Source organism: Meriones unguiculatus, chromosome 3 (assembly GCF_030254825.1).
Source record: "Meriones unguiculatus strain TT.TT164.6M chromosome 3, Bangor_MerUng_6.1, whole genome shotgun sequence".
NCBI classification, from domain to species: Eukaryota; Metazoa; Chordata; class Mammalia; order Rodentia; family Muridae; genus Meriones; species Meriones unguiculatus.
In genome coordinates this window covers 141,762,453-141,784,239 of record NC_083351.1, presented here as the reverse complement: position 1 = coordinate 141,784,239, position 21,787 = coordinate 141,762,453, and the positions used below count along the sequence as shown (strand labels likewise).

Genomic DNA, 21,787 nt, shown 5'->3' with positions numbered 1-21,787 from the left:
ATGAGAAAAATTCTTTACTTTGCTGCCAATATTGGCTCACACTGGACATAACCCTGATTGACTATTACCCTTTCCACTTTTGTTATCAACGCTTTTTTTTCCTATATTAAATATTCTAGAAGAGAAATTACCTTTCATAATCTCTGGGGAGACTGGAATGCAGGACGAGTTTGAGCAGCCAGTATCCGTCCACACCACTAACACAAAGTCCTCCTCACATTGATGGTTTGTTTATGGCTGAGGAAGTAAGGCCCAGACAGTACAATTGCTTTGTTTCGTGTTGTCTAGAAATGCCCTGGGCAGGTTCTGAACACAGATCTGACTCCAGGGCTCCCCCTCCCATGCCTGCCTTTCTGATTTCATAACAGACAAGAATGGCTAGGATATTTACCTGTAGATGAGGAATCAGGCACTGCCCTATCACCCAGTCCCCACAAAACCTTGTAAGAAAGTGGAAGCTTCGGGTTAGCATTTTATTTAACTTAGTTTATCCACAGTACTTTAAGTTGAATGTGTAATCAATGGAAGATCATAGATAGGATAGTTATTTTCCAAACCATACATCTCTTTCAGATCTCGGGCTTTTGCTTAGAGTAACGTTAGGTGGCAGGTGTGGCTGGCACTGTAGATGGTGGAAAGATGATGAGAGGCATCGGCTACAAGGGCTGTTTTTCATATTTCTTTTTCCATCAGTTCTCACAAGCTGAATGCAGATCCCCCACAGTCCTTCACCTGTATTGTCACATGACCTCTCAATAGCTTCTCTCTTGATCCTTTCAGGGGATTCCTCCTAGTTTAAGAACATAAATTCAAGGTGCTCATTGTTTCTGTGGATCTGGTCCTTCCTCTCTTCTTGACTCAGGTTCAGGATTCCCTCGTTCATTATATCAGGTTCTCTTGCACATTTGTTATGCTGTGGTCTCGTTCCTGCCCCTCCACTCATTGATTGAGTCAGCGTTATCGCCTGTCTTTTCTTAATATCACTATCATCTTAATTTAGCCTTTCTTGAGGGGCCTTCTCTGACTACTCAGTGTGAAGCATCATTGGTCCTGGGCAAATCACTGATGTCTGCAAAAACTATAACCACAGTGAGAATGGAGAACTTTAATGGGCTTTCACTACCTGCCAGCCATTTCCTTCATCTCCCTTTGAATGATCTGTAATTATCTTCCTCTTCTCTAGAGAATAAATCCCAAAGAGGGAATCTTATCTTCTACTGCTTCTGTAATGGTTTTTAAAATGCCTTCCCATGGACATTAAGTATGTTGAATGAGCAAATGATGGGATTAAGTTTTGCTGATCCGGTTGTGGTGTTTGTGATGAGTGTTGGAAAGCATTAAGCCTTTCCTGTAGAGAACCTTTGAGCCTTTCTTTCCTTGGTTGCATCATGCTGTGTGGCCTGAAAACACATGCTTGGTCTGGACAGAGGGAAAAGGAAGTCCAAGGCTCTCCAGGTTGGCAACCAGGCAGTAAATACCCAGAAGATACCAGGCAGCTGCTGGCAAGAGCTAATGGTTACCGCGTATCTCTTCAAATACAGAGTTTTGGCTGCAGTCCACAGATCAGCATTTGACTTCTCTCTTGAGTTGACTACAGGTTAGGGCAACTGGTTTTGCAAGACATCTCCATAAATTCTCATTCCAATTCTCATTCCTTTCATTTCCTTATCCACTGTTGACTTTGTGCCCATGCCCAGGAGATACTAACTTCTGAGTGCTTTAGGACTAGAAGAAAGCATAAGATAATCAGGCCTGCTTCCTCATTTAACAAGAACCAGGCATAACCAGGAAGGGTTTATGCAGGGCAATGTATGTGCTTGGTAGAGGAACCACAACTGGCCCCACAGCCTGTGCATGGGTTTAGTGAATGGCACAGCCGAGATAAGGGAGCACGTGCTTAGTACAGAGGGGTGACTGAGATGCTGCGCCAGTGCCGCCTTTGCTGATAAGTAGAAATGATTGCTTAAGGGTGAAATGGTTGCCTTCAGCATGTTGCTTTTACATCGTTGTATGCAAATGCCAAGTGATGTTTTATTAGTGGTGAGTATTAGGTGATTATTTCCCTCTGCTTCCATTTTTGGTTCTTCAGAACTATGCACACACCCTTTGGTAGTATTATTACTAAAAATGAAGAAATTGTCCTGATAAATATGATTTCATGTGTGCTTATGGCATTCTAAGTAATTTTATCATTAGTTAAAATTCAGGAAACAAAATTTCTGATGAGGTTGGTTACAAATTAAGTAGGATATTACTACATTTATATCGTCAATATACCTAGAATTCTGAATTACTGAATCACTCTATTCCACTATCATTTAAAAAAAAAAAAGGGATGTGTTAGTCAGCCTTCTGTTGCTGAAACAAAATGTTTGAGATAATGAACCTAAAAGGAATAGAAGATACTTGGGCTTATGTTTTCTATTCTTCAGGCCAGGCTTGCCTAGACCCGTCACTTCAGGCCCACGGCAAAGCAGCACATAGCGTTACATAGTTACTTAGCACATAGCATTCACGATCAAAGAAATGCTGGTTGATTTGCAAAGAAATGGTATTAGGAATCCATTCCTTATGACAGGTAGAAAGTGAAGAGAAGAGAAAAAAGGAGGAGGTAAGGAGGAGGGAGGAGAAAATAGAGGGGGGGGAGGGTGCAGGGAGGAGGGAGAAAGAAAGCAGGAGGCAAGGAGAAGGAGGGGCAGGGCAGCAGGAAGGGGTAGGAGGTGGGGAGGGCAGCAGAGAAAAAGTGAAAGAGAAAGTACAAGAACAGGCCAGGTTTGTAATGTCCCTTTCAAGGTATGTCCTTGATCACCCAGCTGTCTCCCCTTAGGCCTTAGGTCCTCCCTCCTAAAGTTTTTTATTTTTAATTAATTTATTTTTTTATTAATTATAGTTTATTCATTTTGTATCCTAGCTGTATCCCCTTCCCTGGTCCCCTCCCAGTACCCCCTCTCCCCTCTCTTATCCCTCCCCACTGATAGGAGAGGTCCTCCTCCCCTTCCCTCTGACCCTAGCCTATCAGGTCTTATCAGGAGTGGATGCATTGTCTTCCTCTGTGGCTGGTAAGGCTGCTCCCTCCTCAGAGGGAGGTGATCAAAGAACCAGCCACTGAGTAACTGCCTCCCAGTATTGTCAGAGGGTGATAACCAAGCCTTTGGGAGACTTTTAGAATCTCAGCTACCACTGTCCATTTCAGTGACAACTATCCCAGAATCATTTATTCTGGAAGGCTGGTTTGATTCTGGTGGCATCCCTTACCACCTGCTTGGACCCCTAAGGGTCACTGTACACTTTGATGCCTTTTCAGGAAGCAGGGTGCTCTTTGGAGGATGTTGTTCAGATATCTTTTCTAGCTGTGACATTAGTTCCTCTAGTTCCTATGACACTGTCTCATATATTTGCTAACAATTTTGGATTTATACAGCTTAAAAGTTTAGGGAGCTTGCATCTACCTCTAAGAAAGAGGTCTATTCTTGACGTATTGCTGATCTGGTTTTGCTCACCTGAGAACTTATCTGACAACCGAGGGCTCATGTGAATCCAGTGAAATATTCAGGAAACTTTCCATGTAGCAAGCGGAGCAGATGAGCTCACAGTTACACTGCTGGGGAGGAGTCACCGTGCTAAGACACTGTGCCAGCTTCCTCTTCTCCAGGCTCAGTATCTGAATTACCTATCCCTGCTCACTCTTCAAGCATAATCAACTGCTTTCATCTTATACTTAGCAAATATCAAACATTTTATTGGTACTTTGTGCACAAACTCTCATCATATACCAATAGACAGACACACAATATTTCTGTTTTATAAATTAAGGTACTAATGATGGTAACCACCTAATGCATGGTTACTGTCAACCACAGTAAGTTGACAGAAAAGCAAAAACAAAACAAACAAACAAACAAAACAATAAGTTGTTTGCTTTGACATTCACTAGATATATGTTCAATGAGATTTTGGCTTCCAGAGTTCAATCCAGATCTTATTGGTGCTAATCTAGAGAAGATAGGTCCCAGAGACAGTAAATCAATGCTTTAGGGTTGATTTCCATCATTTGTATGAGTGTTGTGTGCCCTCTGTGCAATTTTGTAGTAGGAAGAAATTGCAAGGGATACTAGAGAAGGTGATAAAGATGCATGTCTTTCTCCAAGCCAGTTTCACCATTAGGGTGGCTTCAAAACAAAGGCTGCTTGAGAGGGCCTGGCTGACCAGGTCAACTAAGCAAGAATGCATTCTAAAGCAGTTGCTTTCCAAGCTCCTTCCTGCTTCCTGTAAAGGTGGCATTGTTCTCTGGATTCTAGTAGGAGGCTGGACAGGTAGATTAAGAACTGCTAATAAGTTTAATGGCTTAAATGAACACATAACTAAATTAGCAAAGGAGCCACATGGATTGCCAAACCACTCCAAAGGGATGTAATTTCTATCCTTAAAACAGAATGGAACAGAGTACGGAAAGAGACCTAGTATCTCCACGCCATCTTAGTTTTGAGTTATCCAAGATGGGGATGAAGGGAATTTCCCCCTTGAATTGCCTTTCTAGCACTATACAGCAAGAGCTGAGTGAAAGGACCACCCAGTTCTTAGTGTGGCCTTCATGACTGATTATGGAAATTTTTGCCAAGCAAGGCTGCACAGAATGGTGATCCTAGGGTCCAGGAGATGAAGCAAGAGGATGAGAAGCTCAAGGTCATCACTGAGAAACAAGTTCAAGGCCAGAAGACATGAGACCGTCCCTTAAAATAAAGCAACACAGACATTTAAATACCAGTTGTCAGAGTACATTGAACAGCTTTCAAATTACATGGAGAGAATATGTTCTCACCTCTAACCCACTACATGGATGAGGTCAAAATCATGACCCACTGCCCTCTAAGTGGTTTGAATAAGAACTTTAGTTCTTTTCTTGATGGAATATGAATTAACAGGTTACTGAAATATCCAGACGTGCCAATTTCAACAGTGATCTGAAACTTCAGCCCTATTATAATAGTTCTCTTGCCTTCCACTTAGCAAACTTCCAGGTCTTTCCCTCAGATACCTTCATTGCAGTTTCCTGAGGATGCCTGAGGTTCTGAGGCCTCTGCATTTCTAGAACAGTCTGCAGGGGATCAGATATAGCATTGAAGGTGTTATAGCTATCTGTGGCCTTTACATATCTGGAGAGTTATAGCTTCAGGTCCTGTGGGTTCTGCATGTCCTTGCCAAGCTCCCTGGAACCGCGACAGTGTTGAGAGTGGAGGGGTTCCGACAGTTCCTGCTTACTGAAGATCTCACTGTCTACTCTTAGTGAAAAACACCTTTCTCGGCGTTACATTTGGTCAGTGCCTCGCACATCTTAGAGCTCACTTACCATATCCGGTTTGTACTTCTTGAGTCTCAGTATCACTTTGGTCAGGCATCTCAGAGCTCATGGAATGTTGCATGAGCCCAGCTGCACATACACCATCCTCCTAACACCTGGACATTATATACCTACAACTATTTAGCCCTATTAAATGTCCTACTCTTGGGAACATGTCACCATTCTAGATGTAGCCTCTCTGTTAGAGAAGTTCCATGTCTAATCTTCTTTGGACTTCTGCTAATCCAATAGGATTGTTTTAATTGCCCATATTCTTGTGTAAGTGAAGAAGAGGAGGAGGAGGAGTAAAAGGAAGAGGAGGAGGAGAAGGAGGAGGAGGAGGAGGAGGAGGAGGAGGAGGAGGAGGAGGAGGAGAAGGAAGAAGAAGAAGAAGAAGAAGAAGAAGAAGAAGAAGAAGAAGAAGAAGAAGAAGAAGAAGAAGAAGAAGAAGAAAATTCCAGTCTCTTTGACCGAGGAAGTCACCATAGTAATTCTCCAATACAAATTTACATAGAAGAGGGATGGAAGTATGATGTTTATCTAACTCACCCTAATAATGTTTGAGATCTTAGTCCAGATCTCTCAGGAGGACTGATCCATCACTCCTTGAATAAAATTACCTGAGATCCAGGTTTTCAAAAGTACAGAACTGTAAAGACATTCTTCCCCAATCTTCTTATAGACTTCTTATATACTGAGGCAGGGTCTCCTATTTGATCTCAGAGCTTGACATTCCAGCCTATCTAGCTTGTCATCTGGCTCTTGAGATCTCCTGTCAATTCCTCCTGCGTGCTGAGATTACAGATGCACTGCCATGCTGCTCTGCATTTATTTGATTTCTGGAGATCTAAAATTCAGAACTTCATCCTTGAAGTGCTTCATCATTTCCTAATCCCTGTGTGAGACTCCGATAATACAAAAATAGGGGATAAAGCTCATGTTGTATCTAAAATATGATGCAGTAATAGACAATGACTTGGGTAAATATGCTTTTTCTAAAAACTGAAAAATGGGTGTGGCTGAGCCTACCTTGGAGCCATGACCTTCAGGACGATGAGGATAAAGTGTAACTCTGATCCTGGAAAGCTCTTAGTGGCTCCCTGCCAAGCAGACTGCTTTCTCAGCATGGAGAACCTTCTTTGAACTGGCTTGGTCAGCATGATGTCCTGGTCCATCCCCACCTTGCCTGCTGCGGGCCTCAGTAGGGGCCACTTCCTTGCTCCACTTTGTAGCACCCCAGTGAGTCCCCTCCTCCTACCGTATCTTGTCTGTACCATTAGTCACTAGCTCTTGGTTATCATTAGTATCGTTATCAGTGGGCGGAGAAACTTCAAAATTAGGCTGCAGAGGCAACCACTCCTTTGTCACTTGGGGTGTATTCATTGGGCAAACATGTTTTGGGTACCTACTGTTGGTTGGCTGCTGTTGAGATGAGTCTTGCACCAGCTATGGCTGCAGGCAGCCCCTGTTCTGGTAGTGGGAGACTGACTTGTAACCGGAGTCCTGGTAAGTGTGTCCCAGGGGAGGAGTCAGCCCGCATGGCTGCGGATCCCCAGCAGCTTCTGCTTTAGCAGTGCAGGACACTTCAGAAGGGCACTTGTCAGCAGGTTTCATAGGAAGAGTTGGTACTGCAAGGTGGAAAATGAAGACGAATGGATTTTTCATATAGAGTGTTATTGTTGTCCTTTCACTGCAGAGGGGGAAGGATTTAACTTAATTCAACCCTGTTCGTTGGCTTGCTTAATTTTTGTTTGTGGTGCTGGGGATCAGACCCAAGGTTTCCGGAAGCAGCACCCCCTCCCCAGTGTTCACTAGGAAACAACAAGGAGCTTTTAAACTTTTTCAGTTTTGTAACCTGCTTTTTTTTTTTTTTGTTTGTTTGAGGTGTGGTCAGTCTTGCAGCCAGGAGCACAGTGGGAACCATTACAGTGTTCCAGTCACCATTTGTTGTCTTTAACAGTCATGTGATGATCTTGAGAATGAAGTTAGAAATCTTGCTTCTACTTGGAGGAAGTAGACGAGTATAACTAGGTGGATCATTGTGAGGATTGCCTACTAAAACACTAACATTTGATTTTTTTTAAATTTTCTTCCAAAAAAAAACCTCAAAATATTCAATGTGATGTTTATGTTTAAAAATTTTTTAGATTACCTTTTTTGAATTTTACATAAACTATCACATAAACTAATCCAAAATTATAGACTTTTGGATATCCTTTTAGGAAATTGAAAAGACTAAGTGGGATGTTTATATAGGAAAGATGAACAAATATTATATTATCATTTCTGAAGGGAATAATTTTACATAAATATTACATGGCACCCCTAATAAAAACCTGTGGATTTTACGCTATTAATTAATTAATTAATTATACAGCACTCTGCCTGCGTGTGTGCCTGTGCACAAGAAAAGGGCACCAGCTCTCACTATAGATGGTTAGAGCCACCATGTGGGTGCTGGGAATTAAAGTAAGGACTTTGGAAGAACAGCCATTGTTCTTAACCTCTGAGCTATCTTTCCAGCCCCTGGATTTTACCCTTTGTTCTAAAAGAAACACCACCAATAAAGGGAGGCATGTGGCTCTTGCCAGACTTTGTACAAAAGATTTGAAATGTGGGTCTGATCTGGATAAGGATAATAAAAGAAAACACTTCTTGTCTACTAAGAAGCACATCGTCTCTTTCAGGTTATGAGAAGACAGATGATGTTTCAGAGAAGACCTCGCTGGCTGACCAGGAGGAAGTGAGAACCATATTCATCAACCAGCCCCAGCTGACAAAATTCTGCAACAACCACGTTAGGTAAGAAAGGCTGGGGAAGGCATGGGAGGATGAATGGTAGAGCAAGATGGGTGGGAAGAGAGCAAGGCAGAGACAGCTGGATCTCTTTGAGTTCATAGCCAGCCTGTTCTACAAGAGAGTTCCAGGACAGCCACAGCTACATAGTGAGACCCTGTTTCAAAGGGAGAGAGGGAGGGGTGGAGAGGTGGAGGAAGGTGAACAGGGAGGGAAAGAAAGGAAGATGCTTACCAGGAGCATTCATCCCAGTTAGGAGCATCTGCTGTTTCTCTCTTTTCTGTCCATGAAAGAAATGATGGCTATTGTGCAACTTGTGGGAGAATGTTTTTGTCCATCATTTATAAAGCTCTGGGTTCAATTATCAGCATCTCAAACAAAAATAAAAGGAAAGGATAAAAGCAAAAATAAGACCCTGGTCTCTGAAAGACTCAAAGCAGATGCTGAGGCTCATAACCAAACTTTGGGCAGAGTATAGGGAATCTTATGAAAGAAGGGGGAGATAGAAAGACCTGGAAGGGACAGGAGCTCCATAAGTTGAGCAACAGAACCAAAAAACCCGGGCACAGGGGTCTTTTCTGAGACTGATACTCCAACCAAAGACCATGCATGGAAATAACCTAGAACCCCTGAACAGATGTAGCCCATGGCAGCTCAGTGTCCAAGTAGGTGCCTTAGTAAAGGGAACAGGGACTGTCTCTGACATGAACTCAGTGGCTGGCTCTTTGATCACCTCCCCCTGAGTGAGGAGCAGCCTTGGCAGGCCACAGAGGAAGACAATGCAGCCAGACTGAATTTGACCTGATAGGCTAGGGTCAGATGGAAGAGGAGGGGGACCTCCCTTTTCAGTGGACTTGGAGAGGGGCATGGGAGGAGATAAGGGAGAGAGGATGCGATTGGGAGGGAATGATGGAAAGGGGCTACAGCTGGGATACAAAATGACTAAACTGTAATTAATGTAAAAATTAAAATTAAAATAAATAAATAAATAGAATTTCAATTAAAAAAAAAAAAAGACCCTGAATGTAAGAAGAAACACCTATACCCCAGGAATTTTGAATAACCAAAGCTCCTTGGGCAGTTGTCATCTTTCTAAACCTATTAATGGAGCTGTGAATTATTTATGCATGGCAAATTTTAACTTCTTAGGAACATTTTTGTAACTCTATGCCAAAATGTTTTAGGGTTTGGTTTGTTTGTTTTGGCTAGAGTCTTAAAGTGTGGGTTTTGATAGTTGTAATTCAGTATGTGTAATACAGTTTTGAGAATGCCTTCCTTACTACATCTCTTCAGGTTTTAATTTCAACAATCATGACAAGATTCCACATAAACACTAGGTTCTTAGTAACCTTGAACCACATGGACACCCCAAGTGCTAACCTGGTGTTTCCCTGGGGCAGATTTACCATATTTGAGAAGTACCCATTTAAAGTGAATATTTACAGAATATTTACGGGTCCTCTAGTCGTACCTCTGTTGAAAAGTATGTCCTACCTCCTTAATCTCCCTTCTCTCTATAGCCTAGATGTTTCCGAGACCAACATGTTCACCGTCTTAATGATTCTGGACTGTGGGGAGTCCTCATCGTATTCCTAGCACAGCCATAGAGACAGCGCTAGTTAGAGCAGCAGCAAGATTGCTTGGTTGTCCAAGAAGCTGTTACACTGTTTGGTCTTGTTCAAAGGCTGGTGTTTTTCTGTTGATGTGTTGTTAGTGCAGTATCTTATCTAAAGTTGCTTTTCTTTGCAAGCTACCCCTAGTACTGTTATCTGCATGATAACAGCCAAAGAGGACAAATGTTGTTATAGAGAAAACCAAGCCTACCAAGTTCAGTCTTGGCTGTTTATTTCTCCAGTTCCTGTCCCTCTTTTACGTTAAGGATCCCTCACTATAGTTTCTAAATTTGAAACTGTGAGCAAATGTTGTCATCTGATTACTCCCGTGGTGGGAACAGAACTTTGAAAACGTGGGTGCTAATTGTTGAGGAGCCAAGCTTTATGTTTCTTATGTTTTGCTTTCTAGTACTGCAAAGTACAACGTGCTCACATTCCTCCCGAGATTCCTCTACTCCCAGTTCAGAAGAGCGGCTAATTCCTTCTTTCTCTTCATTGCCCTGCTCCAGGTAAAGCTCCACCCATCCTTCAAACCTCTGTTCTGCGGGAAGTACGATACGCATAGTCTCTGCTGCTGCTACTGCGCATGTGTGCAGTGTCAGGCCTCCTCCTCTTCCGCCCCTCCAAGCCTTTGAGTTTATGCTTATGCAAATATTTATTATCGTCTATAATTCTATGGCAAGAAGTGTTCACCGTATAGCTGTTGGATGGAGGAGAGATCTAAATTGTCCATTTAGTTTTACCTCAATGAAAGTATCAATGCTGAATGGTTTAGTACAAAATTATCACTTACAAAAGTGACCAGTTAAGTTAGTTGTTATAAATGTTTTAAGGAGGAAAAGATGCATTTTTTAAAAAAAAAAGCAAATGTTCACTGTTAGCGAAAGGAGTTGATAAAGCAAAAGAAAAAAATTAACTGATTATTCCATCACCAGAGGTAATTATTAAAATTAAAAAACTGAGTCCCTCCAGACTTATTTCTAGATCCACTCATTTATTTTCTGATCTAGATAACAAAAACTGCTACTGAAATAAACATTCTTTCATAATCTGATTGATTCCTACAAGACTGTGTGGACATCTCTACAGATATTTATTGCCTTTCTAAGTCATTGTTTTGATGATGAGATGATTAGTATATGCTACTTTGTCATTTTTAATCCTACATTGTGTTAGCTCTGTGCGCTACACATTTATCAATAAACAAATTAGCTTATTCTCCAGGTACTTCTCCCAGTACCAGTAAAACCAGTGAGGGATGTTTTAGAAGACTCTGAGTCATTGTTCTCTTAGGGTTTTTCTAAGCCTGGTTCTCACTGACTTGCCTTTTATCTTGCCTTTTTTCTTATTCAGCAAATACCAGATGTGTCACCAACAGGTCGATACACAACCCTGGTTCCTCTCTTATTTATTTTAGCTGTGGCAGCTATCAAAGAGATAATAGAAGACATTGTAAGTATTATATTTTCATAAATAAACTGGTCCAAATGTATATTAAAAATATTATTTCTTAAGATATTTAATTTGTAGTATAGATCTTTTAAAATGCCTACTCATCTTAAGTGATAGCATTGCATTTATTTTTCTGAAGCCAATTTCTAATAGATTACTATTGAGAAATTCTTGTTATAGTGTTCTTTTAGGCTTATCATTTATTAATAAAAGAAATTAACTTAAATATAGTAATTGGCATGAAGAGAAAATGGCATTTGAACAATGTTTCCAATTAATTGAAATAATCTCCAAATTAAATATAAATGAGCTTTTATTATTTTATTATTTTATTGTTAAAGATAAATATCGTGCTTTTCACCTTATTAGAGTCCTTGATTTCTTCTCATTTTAATTTAGTGTTCTGAGTTTTCTCTCCATTAATCTTGTCTTATTGAAAGGAAGTGACAGTAAGTTTGCCATTTTTAGTCCTCTGTGGTAGAAAGAGGAAGTTGGTTTCCCCTTTGTAAAATAAACTCCCCCAAATAACTTTAGACCTTTTCTGTAATCTATTTTAACTGTCTTAATTGAGGAAGCCAATATTGTGTTTCCTATTGTGGGGGTTTGGTGACTCTTAATGTTTTAAAGTACTTCTTTACATGTCTAAACCGACCTCCTATTGGGCTTTAGAAGAATCAGATTTGGGAAAAGGAAGGCTGAAGAAATCTTTATCAATGCACTGTCCTAAATTTCACAAAGAGTAATATTACTTCTGCTTTGCTACTTCATTGATATTATTTAAAACAGGGAAAAACCAGAACTGCCTGGCATGCTAGAATTAAAGGCTTGGGGTGTTGTGTCAGTGGCTCTGAGTATCGGTAGTTGCTGAGGACACACAACTCTGTGTGGGTACGTCTAAGACACTATGGTTGTCTTGATTGGCGACATCCTGCTTGGGCCTACAAACTGGAAAACTGAGGGGATTCTCTTTTCTTAGCTCGTTTCCTCTCACTTCCATTCTTTTAAGTCATGGCTGGATGTGGCAGCAAAGCTGTAATTTCTCTTAGTTGTGGCCTCTACCCACTGTCGTTCAAAAATACAGTAAACAAAATTGTATTCAAGAAGTATTTTTAATAGATCATAATACAATAATTGGATGTCATTAGAAAGAAACTAATCAGACTCAACAGGAACACAAGAACACATTTAGGTGCCTGTTATCACTTAGGATAAAGACTGTGATGTGTTTAAACTTTGCCACGATGTTAATTATATTCAGTATGTCAGTGGTCTTATATTGTTATCTACTTATTGAAAGACACTACGGTTACTAGATAGTGGGAGAGAGTATCCTTGTTCCTTGTAGTCACTTGGGGATGCAAACTGAATTAAAGCTCTGCTGGATAGGATGGTAGGGTTCGTTGTAGAAGACAAGGATGGAGGGAATAGATATGGCATTTCTCAGGTTTCTTGGGCCATCAATGGCACACAATATCTGCTTGCAGGTATTAGAATTAATGGCATAATGAAGAGATGCTTCCCTTGCATCTGTGGGAGTTGGAACTAGATGCTTGGGAAGACTAGTTATATCTTCCACCTATATCTCAGAAACAAAACCCAGCTTGAGGCCTAGGAAAACTTACATTCTATGTTAGCACTGTCTTTTACATCTTTAGAATAAAAGTCAAAGTTATGTCTACATGTGAGCTACTGAAGACTTACCCACTCTTAATGCTTTGCATTGCTCAACATAATAGATGTTTTATTTTTGTGTAAATAGAAATAATGTATACATACCTGAAATACTCTAAATTGATGGAAATCTCTTTTTAAAACATTATGATAAACCTTTTTATCATAATGAATTCTAATTCTTGTGGCAAAAAATCAGAATGACTGTTTTCTGTTAAGATGGTATGCAGAACCATAAAAACTTTATCTTTTTCCCCCCAGAAAATTGTTAAACATCAGTAGATTTTATTCATTGCAAAATGAATAGTTATTCAAAGTCTGTGAGATGAGGGTACCAACTATCAGGCATCTGCTACTGAGTAAAAGAAGTCTGGATGGAGTTGACCATCCAAGAGATGCAGAAGACAGTAAAGCAGTGACCAGGCTGATTTTAGAATTAAGTGACGCATGTGATACCCTTCATGCCTCATGGGTAGCAAGGGATGAGTAGGTCCTGCCTGTGCCGGTAACATTCAAAGGTGCTTTTCACAAAAAGACAAAACATAAATTGGAAGAAGAGCAGATGCTTTAGCAAACTGGGTAGACTATTCCAATAGCTGATATAAAAAATGAAGACATTAGACCAAGTGGTGTTGTCAAGATGGTAAAAAGTGTAAAAAGGAATTCGGTGCATGTTTCGGAATCAAATTGGCAAGGTTTGGAACTCCCACACTTGCTGCTTCCCTTACTTGTTTGGTTGATAGGCTTGTTTGGTTGATAGGTTGATCTCTGTCCACCTGAATATGTATTTCGTGAGCTCAAGCGATTTGGGCTCCTGTACATTACTGTACCTTCAGGGGTATTAACAGAGTCTGGGGCCACGGTGAACGTTTATTAGATAATTAATTATCAAAGAAAGAGGGCACTAGATAAAGTGACAGGGAGAAAAAAGTGCAAGGTGGCTTTTAAGTTTCTGATTTGTGATAATGGGTGCACGTGGATTCATGGCTCCATGTCTGGGCTAAGGTGACAACAGACGACAGCATGGACACAGTTCAAGGCTCCTCTGAGAGAGAGCAGAAGTCAGAGGCGAGAGCAGGGGAAGGAGAGAGGATGTGGGGAGGACCACAGGCAGCCCCATGATAGTCTTTGGTGTGAAAGGGCTGAGCTAAGGATGTAGGAAAGCTGTAAAAAGGGGCAGGGACTAATCTCATCTCTGAATGGTGAACCAAGTCTCTGAATGAAATGTTTCATTAATTAGCTTTTATCTCCATGAGTTGGAAGTCTCCCCATGACTCTCATAGGTGTATATGGGGAGGGAGGAGCTCATCCAGACCTCCTTTTACTATCTAAATTTACCTTGGACTTAAAAAGAAAAAAAAAATCTTGGACCAAAACTTATTACTTTCAAAATTTCTTGGAATCTTTATTAAGAAAGAAATGGCAAACAAATAACAAAAAATTATTTGGAGCTTTACAGTTGTATTTTTCTATTGTTAATATAAATATAAAGATTTAAACTTTTTGATCTCAGATTATTTTCTAGCACATTATAGTTTTCTTTTGGAAGCAATAATATTCCCGTGAAGTTTCTTCACTATCACACATTTACTAGTGAGTAGTCTGCGCTGAGAAAGACTTGCCGCGTAGAAATGGAAGAATCAGGTTCCACCGTTCCTCCCCGAGAGGTTTCAATGCTGTTTGTGGATTGGGCAGTTCGGTGGCCTTTCCTCTGATGAACAGAGTCCACGCTGCCTTAGTGAGGAGGATGGATCTCACTCCACTCACCTCCTACACGGCTGTGGCTCAGAGTAGGGCTGACTCCACACGTTTCTCTTGGGGAACAGTTTTCACTAAGCTTCTTGAACACCTTATTTTTCTCAAATGGAAAACGTAGGCACTTCTGTGTATTTGTTCTCAATTCTCACAGCTAAATGCAAGCTTGGGCTTTCTAAGATAGGATCTTTGAAAAAAAAAAAGGGGGGGCCCGGGGAGGGTTAGTTACACCGAACACTTTTCTGCCGTATTACCTGATCTGGTGTGTCTTTCTCTGTGCTGTAAGTTCAGACAGAAGCCGCAAGAAACCTCCAACTGAACTACAGAGGAGAGAGTGGCCCGTATAGCGGCCCCTGGGTCACAAGTTTCTCATTATTTCCTCTGGCCTTCGGTTTCTTTTTCTTACCCTTCTAAGGTCTCTTCAAACTCACCTGTGTCAACCTAAACAAAAATCACCCGCTCACTATTTAACATTGTGGGTGCTTTGGGGATGGGGGTGGAGGGCGCCGAGAGATTGGCGTCTGTCCATGGTGGCATCTGGTTGCACCGTGTGGTACTGTGGAGCAGTGAAGACAAGAGGCTGCAATGGAAGTGGTAGATGAACTAGTTGCTGGTTTACGACAGACATCAGTGCGTCTTCAAATGATGGAGGATGTACTCAGCTTAATCAGATAATGAGTTTCACCAAAAGCTGAAAACACTTCAGTCCCGTTATTAAATGGTAGTTATTATAGATAATTCTCTTGGGCAATCTGCTAAGTGAGTTATTTAAGCAATAGACTAAATCAGACTTTTGCTTCATTTTTCTAGTACTATTAAAGTGTTATTCAGGGGAAGAGGGAGGAGGCTACAGCTGGGATACAAAGTGAATAAATTGTAATAAATAAAAAATAAATTTAAAAAATGTTATTCTACCTATTTTCTTCTTTAAATTTATTTATTTATATTAACTACATTTTATTTGCTTTGTATCCCAGCTCTAGCCCCCTCCCTCATTCCTTCCCAATCCCACCCTCCCTCCTTCATCTCCTCCCATGCCCCTCTCCAAGTCCACGGATAGGGGAGATCCTCCTCCCCTTCCATCTGACGCTAGCTTATCAGGTCTCATCAGAACTGGCTGCAATGTCCTCCTCTGTGGCCTGGCAAGGCTGCTTCCCTTGGGGGTGGGGGGGGATCAAGAGCCAGCCTCAGAGATGGTCCCTGTTCTCCTACTAGGGAACCCACTTGGATACTGAGCTTCCTTGGGTGAGGACCCCGACGCTGTGATGCCAGGGAGGAGTACTGTATGAGGAAGCCGAGGGTGCTGTAACAACACCCGCAGCTATGAGTGTAGAAAGACAGACACCTGGAGAGCATAAGTTAAAAGACCTTCGTTTGTTCTCAGCACCAGTTTGCTTTCTGGATCTCGTTCACTCTTTCACTGAGGTTTTTGTTTTTGTTTTGAACTTTAGAAACGACACAAAGCTGATAATGCTGTGAACAAGAAACAGACACAAGGTAGGACCTTTATATGTTTTTCCTGTGTTTAGCAAGTTTGCTCACTGTCATATCCTCAAACTCTTACGTGTGATTCAGTTGTGAATACTCTATTGTATTGAGATACTCTCTCTCTCAGCTCAGCCTCCTTCTTACTTTCTTAGTAGTTATATTAGCACTTAAATTGACGGGAGAGTGGTGCTTTTGAAAAAGCTGCTTTCTACCATATTTAGTTGCTTACTAACCATGTGCTTTTAAATGCACTGTGAATAAAATCTATAGTTTTTTCCCACTATGTTAAAAGCTATAAAATGCCTTTATTTTATTTGTGAACAGTGTTGGCTGTAGAAACAATGGAAAAATATCTGAAACTTTGTAACTTGTTTGAAAACCACTCCAAGTTATTCTGTGCAGGCGGATGAAGTTAGCCATTGAAATGAAGGGCGTGGCTAAAGCCAGGCCAGCTTCCGAATGAGCATGGTGTTCTCGTACAGCCTTTTTTTCACACAGACCAAACCAAAATGACATTCAGCATAGGCACAGAGGACCATGTTTTTAAAAAGAGCCTAGAACTTGAAGGCAGATGCCTTATACCACCCCTGAGCTTCCTCCCACTGAGAGACTCCTTTTTCTCCACAGCTCCCTAGTACGAAGGGAATCAGGAGTCTTCCAGCGTCACCTAGACAGGAAGCACAGTTTACTGCCACTCCTGTGGGGAGGCCCTATGACAGGGGTTCTCAGCCTGTGCGTCATAACCCCGTTGGGGTCATATATCAGATATCCTGCATATCAGATTTACATTACAATTCATAACTATAGCAAAAGCTATAGTTATGAAGTAGCAATGAAATAATTTTATGGTTGGGGGTCACCACAACGTAAAGAATTGTATTGAAAGGTCAGAGCAGTTGGAAGGTTAAGAACCACTGCCCTAGGGGAGCACTCTCCCTCTTTCTCACCACTTCTGGCCAAAAGCCTCATCTGCTAGGTTTTTTATACATCTGTGCTTATTATCCTAAAATATTTAGGCTATCTACTAAAATATTAATTATTTGGAGATCTAAGAAAAGATCAAATGAGAATTTTAACTTTGAAGAGCTTTCCGCCTGTTTGCTAAGATACATAGATGTGAAAAAAAATGTCTAAGCACAATATTAGAGAATTGGGGAGAAAATGAAGGCTTGAGCTATGCAGTCTCAATGACTCAGTAGATTTTTGTGGAATAGTGATAGTGTTTCCCTTGTCTAATGCTGTAAAACCCCCAAAGGGAGAAAATTCTGGATTATCTTCAGCTACGTCTTGAATTTTGGATGGACCGTGGATGACTAAAGAGATGTAGGGATAACATTTTTCCTGTGGGTTGAGTGGGAAAGGGGAAGAGAAGACAGCCTGGAAGGAAAACAGCTGCTGGTTGGCTGCACTGAACTATCATTAGAGTGTGAGGTAACCAAAGGAGATTCATATCATGGGGAAGCAGACACATGATTTACAAGATAGGCTGGAATCAAATTTTATGAGACCTTAAATGCCAGGCCCAGGAGATGCCAGCTTTGCTTGGGCGTCCTCAGTAGCTAATGGCTAAGGCGTATGAGCCAAAAAAGAAGCAGAATGATCATCAGGACGGAGAACAGAAAGGATCACAGGAGAGATTCACAAAGCTGCTCCAGGAGTTTACAAGTAAAGGAGCAATCACAAGGAGGAAATGAGATATCTAGATGTTTTCCATGCTGCTATTTGTGACAATGTGCAGCTCTTGCATTTGTTGTCATGTTGCTTGAGAATATTCAGTAGGAGCTTTTGAAGCACAACAATGCAAGCCCCCTTCTAGTACATAATTCTAATACATAATGCATCACTAGTCTGTGGTGGCTGGTGGCTGGTCTTTGGCAAGCCTTGAAGGACTGTTGTCACTGTGGTATGATTTTAGGTCAGCCCATTTTGTGCCAGAGGGATGCTGATTTCTTACATACCCACTTCCTCAAAATGTTCTTTATTTGAAAAAACATTCTTTCTGGGCGTTTCCATCCTCTGCATGGGGTTATAGGACCATCTCTCCATCTGGAAATGAAGATCAGACACATTTGAGGGAAGGCTTCCCCACCCAATATCAGTTCACCTATACAATGCTCACCTATACAATGAAATATATGGAACCAGCTATAGACACCGGGTTAGTCAGTAGAATACTTGGAAATCCCATATCCAGGAAGTAAGGTTGATGCCCGAAGGTGTTTCCTATGTAGTTGGCATCTTCCTGCTTAACCTCTGCCTAGTTTGAGCACTGGTATTCTTGGTTTGGCAGATGATGGCAGATAACAAAAATGTTAGAACAGGATGCTGTTTGCTGTCAGATAACTCAAATTACTTAATATGAGAGCCATCTGTTGTCATTAGACCAGAGGGAAATTCAATTTGCCTTCCTGAACCGAGGCAGTGGTTGGTGTGTAGGAGGGGGAAGAGGATATTTATGACAGGTAATTAATTTTGACAGAAATTTAAAGTACTAGGCTTATATTTTTCTAAATGTTTGCCAAGACCACATAATGCATGAGAGACGACTTTTACTCCAGTGCCAGGATTCACTCTTGGGTATTTGTACTCAAACGAATGTTCTCTCATTTTTGTTAAGACACGAGGAAGTCTCCCCCGCTCTGCCACTCTAGCCATCCCTAGAGACTTCAGAAACAAACAAACAAACAAAATGATAACTTCTTCCCAGCATTTTCAGCCACTTATCTATAGATTGGTGCCCGTCTGGCACCTCATTTTTACCAACTAAATTATGGAGCTTGGCTCCAACTCAGAACTTTACGACCAGGCTCTACATTTGAGCTTGTCCTCAATATTTTTGGAGAAATGCCACTTTCTGCCTTCGAGATCCATATGTTGGTTAAGCAGATAGCTTAGGGATATGGCAAAAGTGACTCGTATGTTATTTTCTAAGAACCTAGTTTCAGAGAAGGGACAGAGCGTAGACCGATCCTCACACGTTCCGGTGCGCATGCGTCTGGGTGAGCTTCGCGGTCGGTCCTTCCCCAACAGCAGCGACTTCTTTTCTTTAGAAACGGTTGCTGCCGTGGCGATAATTTGTATATGATAGATGGACACTGCAGAGGACAGAACCATGTCTAACTTCCAGCCCGGGGCCCTGTCTTAGTAGATGCTGCGCACAGCACACGCCTGATCAAATATTAACATGGTGGGAGCTCTCGCACTTCCTTACCTTCACTGTCGGTCATTTCCTCGTCACTGTTGGCCTCGCTTTGCCTCCCGAGAACACAGAGAGCAGTATCCATTTATCACTTTTATTATTCATAGCACTAGCACATGGCCAGAGTGCCTCGTTTTTCCTTGCATGTGAATTCGCCTCTACCTCTTCTGATTTCTTCTTTCACCCTCAGTTTGTCTTGTACACACACACACACACACACACACACACACACATCATCTCCGTGGACTACACATTTGTCATTGTTACTGTAATGTATACACTGAATACAATCCCATATGGTTGGATTATGGTGGTTCTGTCGGCTCTCTCTTTAAATTGTAAAACAATACTTCTGTTTTCTATGTAATGCTATGAGAATTTCAAGTAAAATGAGACTCTCGTATATAATCACGACATGGAAGACTGGGAAAAGATAGCGCTTGGGCAGAGTCTAAGGTAGTTGGGATAATTTATAATTGCCTAATGAGTAGAAGGGCTGTTTTAAAACCCCAGGCTTGGGCATAATCCCTAAAGGATGCTGCATGTATGTCCAACGAGCGAGGTGTGCGAGACAGATCCGCCTGCCGACCACCTGGCTTGGGTCAGTAGTTGGATGAGAGCGAACATTACAAGAGTTAGTTTTTATAATACCTCCTCTTACTATGATAGTATGTATTTTGTGAAGAAGATATGTCTTTGTTTAATGAACTTTTCCTGCAGTTTAAAAGACAACATAAATTCTTCTAACCAAGATACACTTGGGTTTTTTTTTCTGATTTATTTTATATGTTTTATTTATTTTAAGTGCAGGAGTGTTTTCTCTGTCTGTATGTGTGCCATGTTTGTGTCTGGTGCCTGTGGAGATCAGAAGAGGGCATTGCATTCCCTGGAACCAGAGTTAGGATGATTACAGAGCACCAACCCAGGTCCTTTTTACAGGAGCAAAGTACTCTAAACAAATGCTCTAAACAGATGAGTTATCCCTTCAGCCCTCCTGACCGAGGCACGCTGAGAGCCTCACAGACAAAACAGACCTCTACCTACAATTTTCTCCCCAGGGCCCCACGGGCGTTTTCTTGGAGTAGAGTGAGGTAGTGATTGTCAGAGCACTAGCAAGGGCCTATGGTGCACACAGCTGGTGGTTGCTCACCTCCCCCTGGAAACCACTTCACCTTTTAAATCCTCGGGGGGAAAAAAGGCATTGAGGTGGTATCTGGATAATTCAATCCGAAGAAACCCGCTAACAAGGCAGAGTCCGCCTGCTTCCGTTCACTTCAGGGCTGACAATGGATTAAAATAACTCCAATTCACTGGCCTATTGAGAAGCAGAACAGGGCCCTCTGTCTCACTGCAGGTTCCCCACATATGATAAGCTCCTCACATCCAGTGAGCCTCAACATGCACCTTGTTACCTAGGCATCAGCTTATCTGTATACAGTTCTTAGAAAGTATTGTGTCCTGGGGCTGAGAGTCATGTATGCAGACAAGCCAAATAACTTCCAACATCTCAGGAACTGGCCATATTTTCAAGTCATTTGGAATGTCTCAGGAGTGTGTCAAAATTGAGCCCACTGGAAAACCTCCACTGTAGCTCTGGGTAGGGAGGTGGTATTTATTGGCGGAGAAATACAGCCTAGCTTGTGTTTCATTTCTTCTGTAAATCAGAGATGTACACAGAGGATCAAAACCCATTGAGGAAATTAAGGAGCACAGTTTAAGGGAAAGGGGTCTGATTTTAGAGTTGCTGTTTTTACCTCAATCTTGGCTTTCCTTCCTGTGTGTGCATACCTCTCTCTCCTTGTCCTTCCTTCCTTCCTTCCTTCCTTCCTTCCTTCCTTCCTTCCTTCCTTCCTTCCTTCCTTCTTTCCTTCCTTTCTCTCCTTTTCCTTTTTTAACACAGCATTATGCTTGCAGGCACTTTGTCCCACCTGTGGCAACCTAACTCAAATGAATTGCATGTCCAGATTTCCTGGGGGAAAATGGGTGCGATTCAAATACAGGATATTTGATATTTCCCTCCAGTAAGTCTGTACTGAGCACTTTGCCCGCACCGAGAGCTATCCAGAGAGATAAAAGCAGCCTTCATCTCTGCCCCACAGGACCTTATGGTAAGGGATGGAAGGTAAAATGAAAGTGGATATACAAGCCAGAACGAGTATTGAGGACCAAATGAGAGAGTTGGAGCCATAAATGGCACTTGGGAGGCTCATGATGGATGGATGTTACACCATCAAGCAGAGAGTTTAGTATGGCTAGCTGTGGATGAGTGGCTGCTGTGGGCAGCTCTGTGAAATGTGGGCAGATGTGAGATAAAGACCTGGGAATAGCAAATAGTCCGTCTTGACAAGGGCAGAGATGCATGTTGGGGGAGCAACAGAAACATGGGTGGGGTTAAGTTAGGGTCATGTTTAGGGGACTTTCAAAAACCCTGGTTAAAAAGACTGGGGAAAAATGTTGACCTGAACAGATTGCCAG

At 41.7% G+C, this 21,787-nt stretch overlaps 1 protein-coding gene across 4 annotated transcripts in view; it reads left to right on the top strand.

Annotated features, from left to right (window-relative positions):
- Atp8a1 (ATPase phospholipid transporting 8A1) overlaps positions 1-21,787 on the top strand; it is a 215,914-nt gene that overhangs the window by 21,858 nt on the left and 172,269 nt on the right. For all 4 annotated transcript variants that reach the window (XM_021654950.2, XM_021654952.2, XM_021654951.2 and 1 more), the window contains exons 2-5: positions 8,026-8,140; positions 10,157-10,256; positions 11,101-11,199; positions 16,077-16,122. In XM_021654950.2, the coding sequence (XP_021510625.1) occupies positions 8,026-8,140; positions 10,157-10,256; positions 11,101-11,199; positions 16,077-16,122 (360 nt within the window). The remainder of the gene's footprint in view (positions 1-8,025; positions 8,141-10,156; positions 10,257-11,100; positions 11,200-16,076; positions 16,123-21,787) is intronic.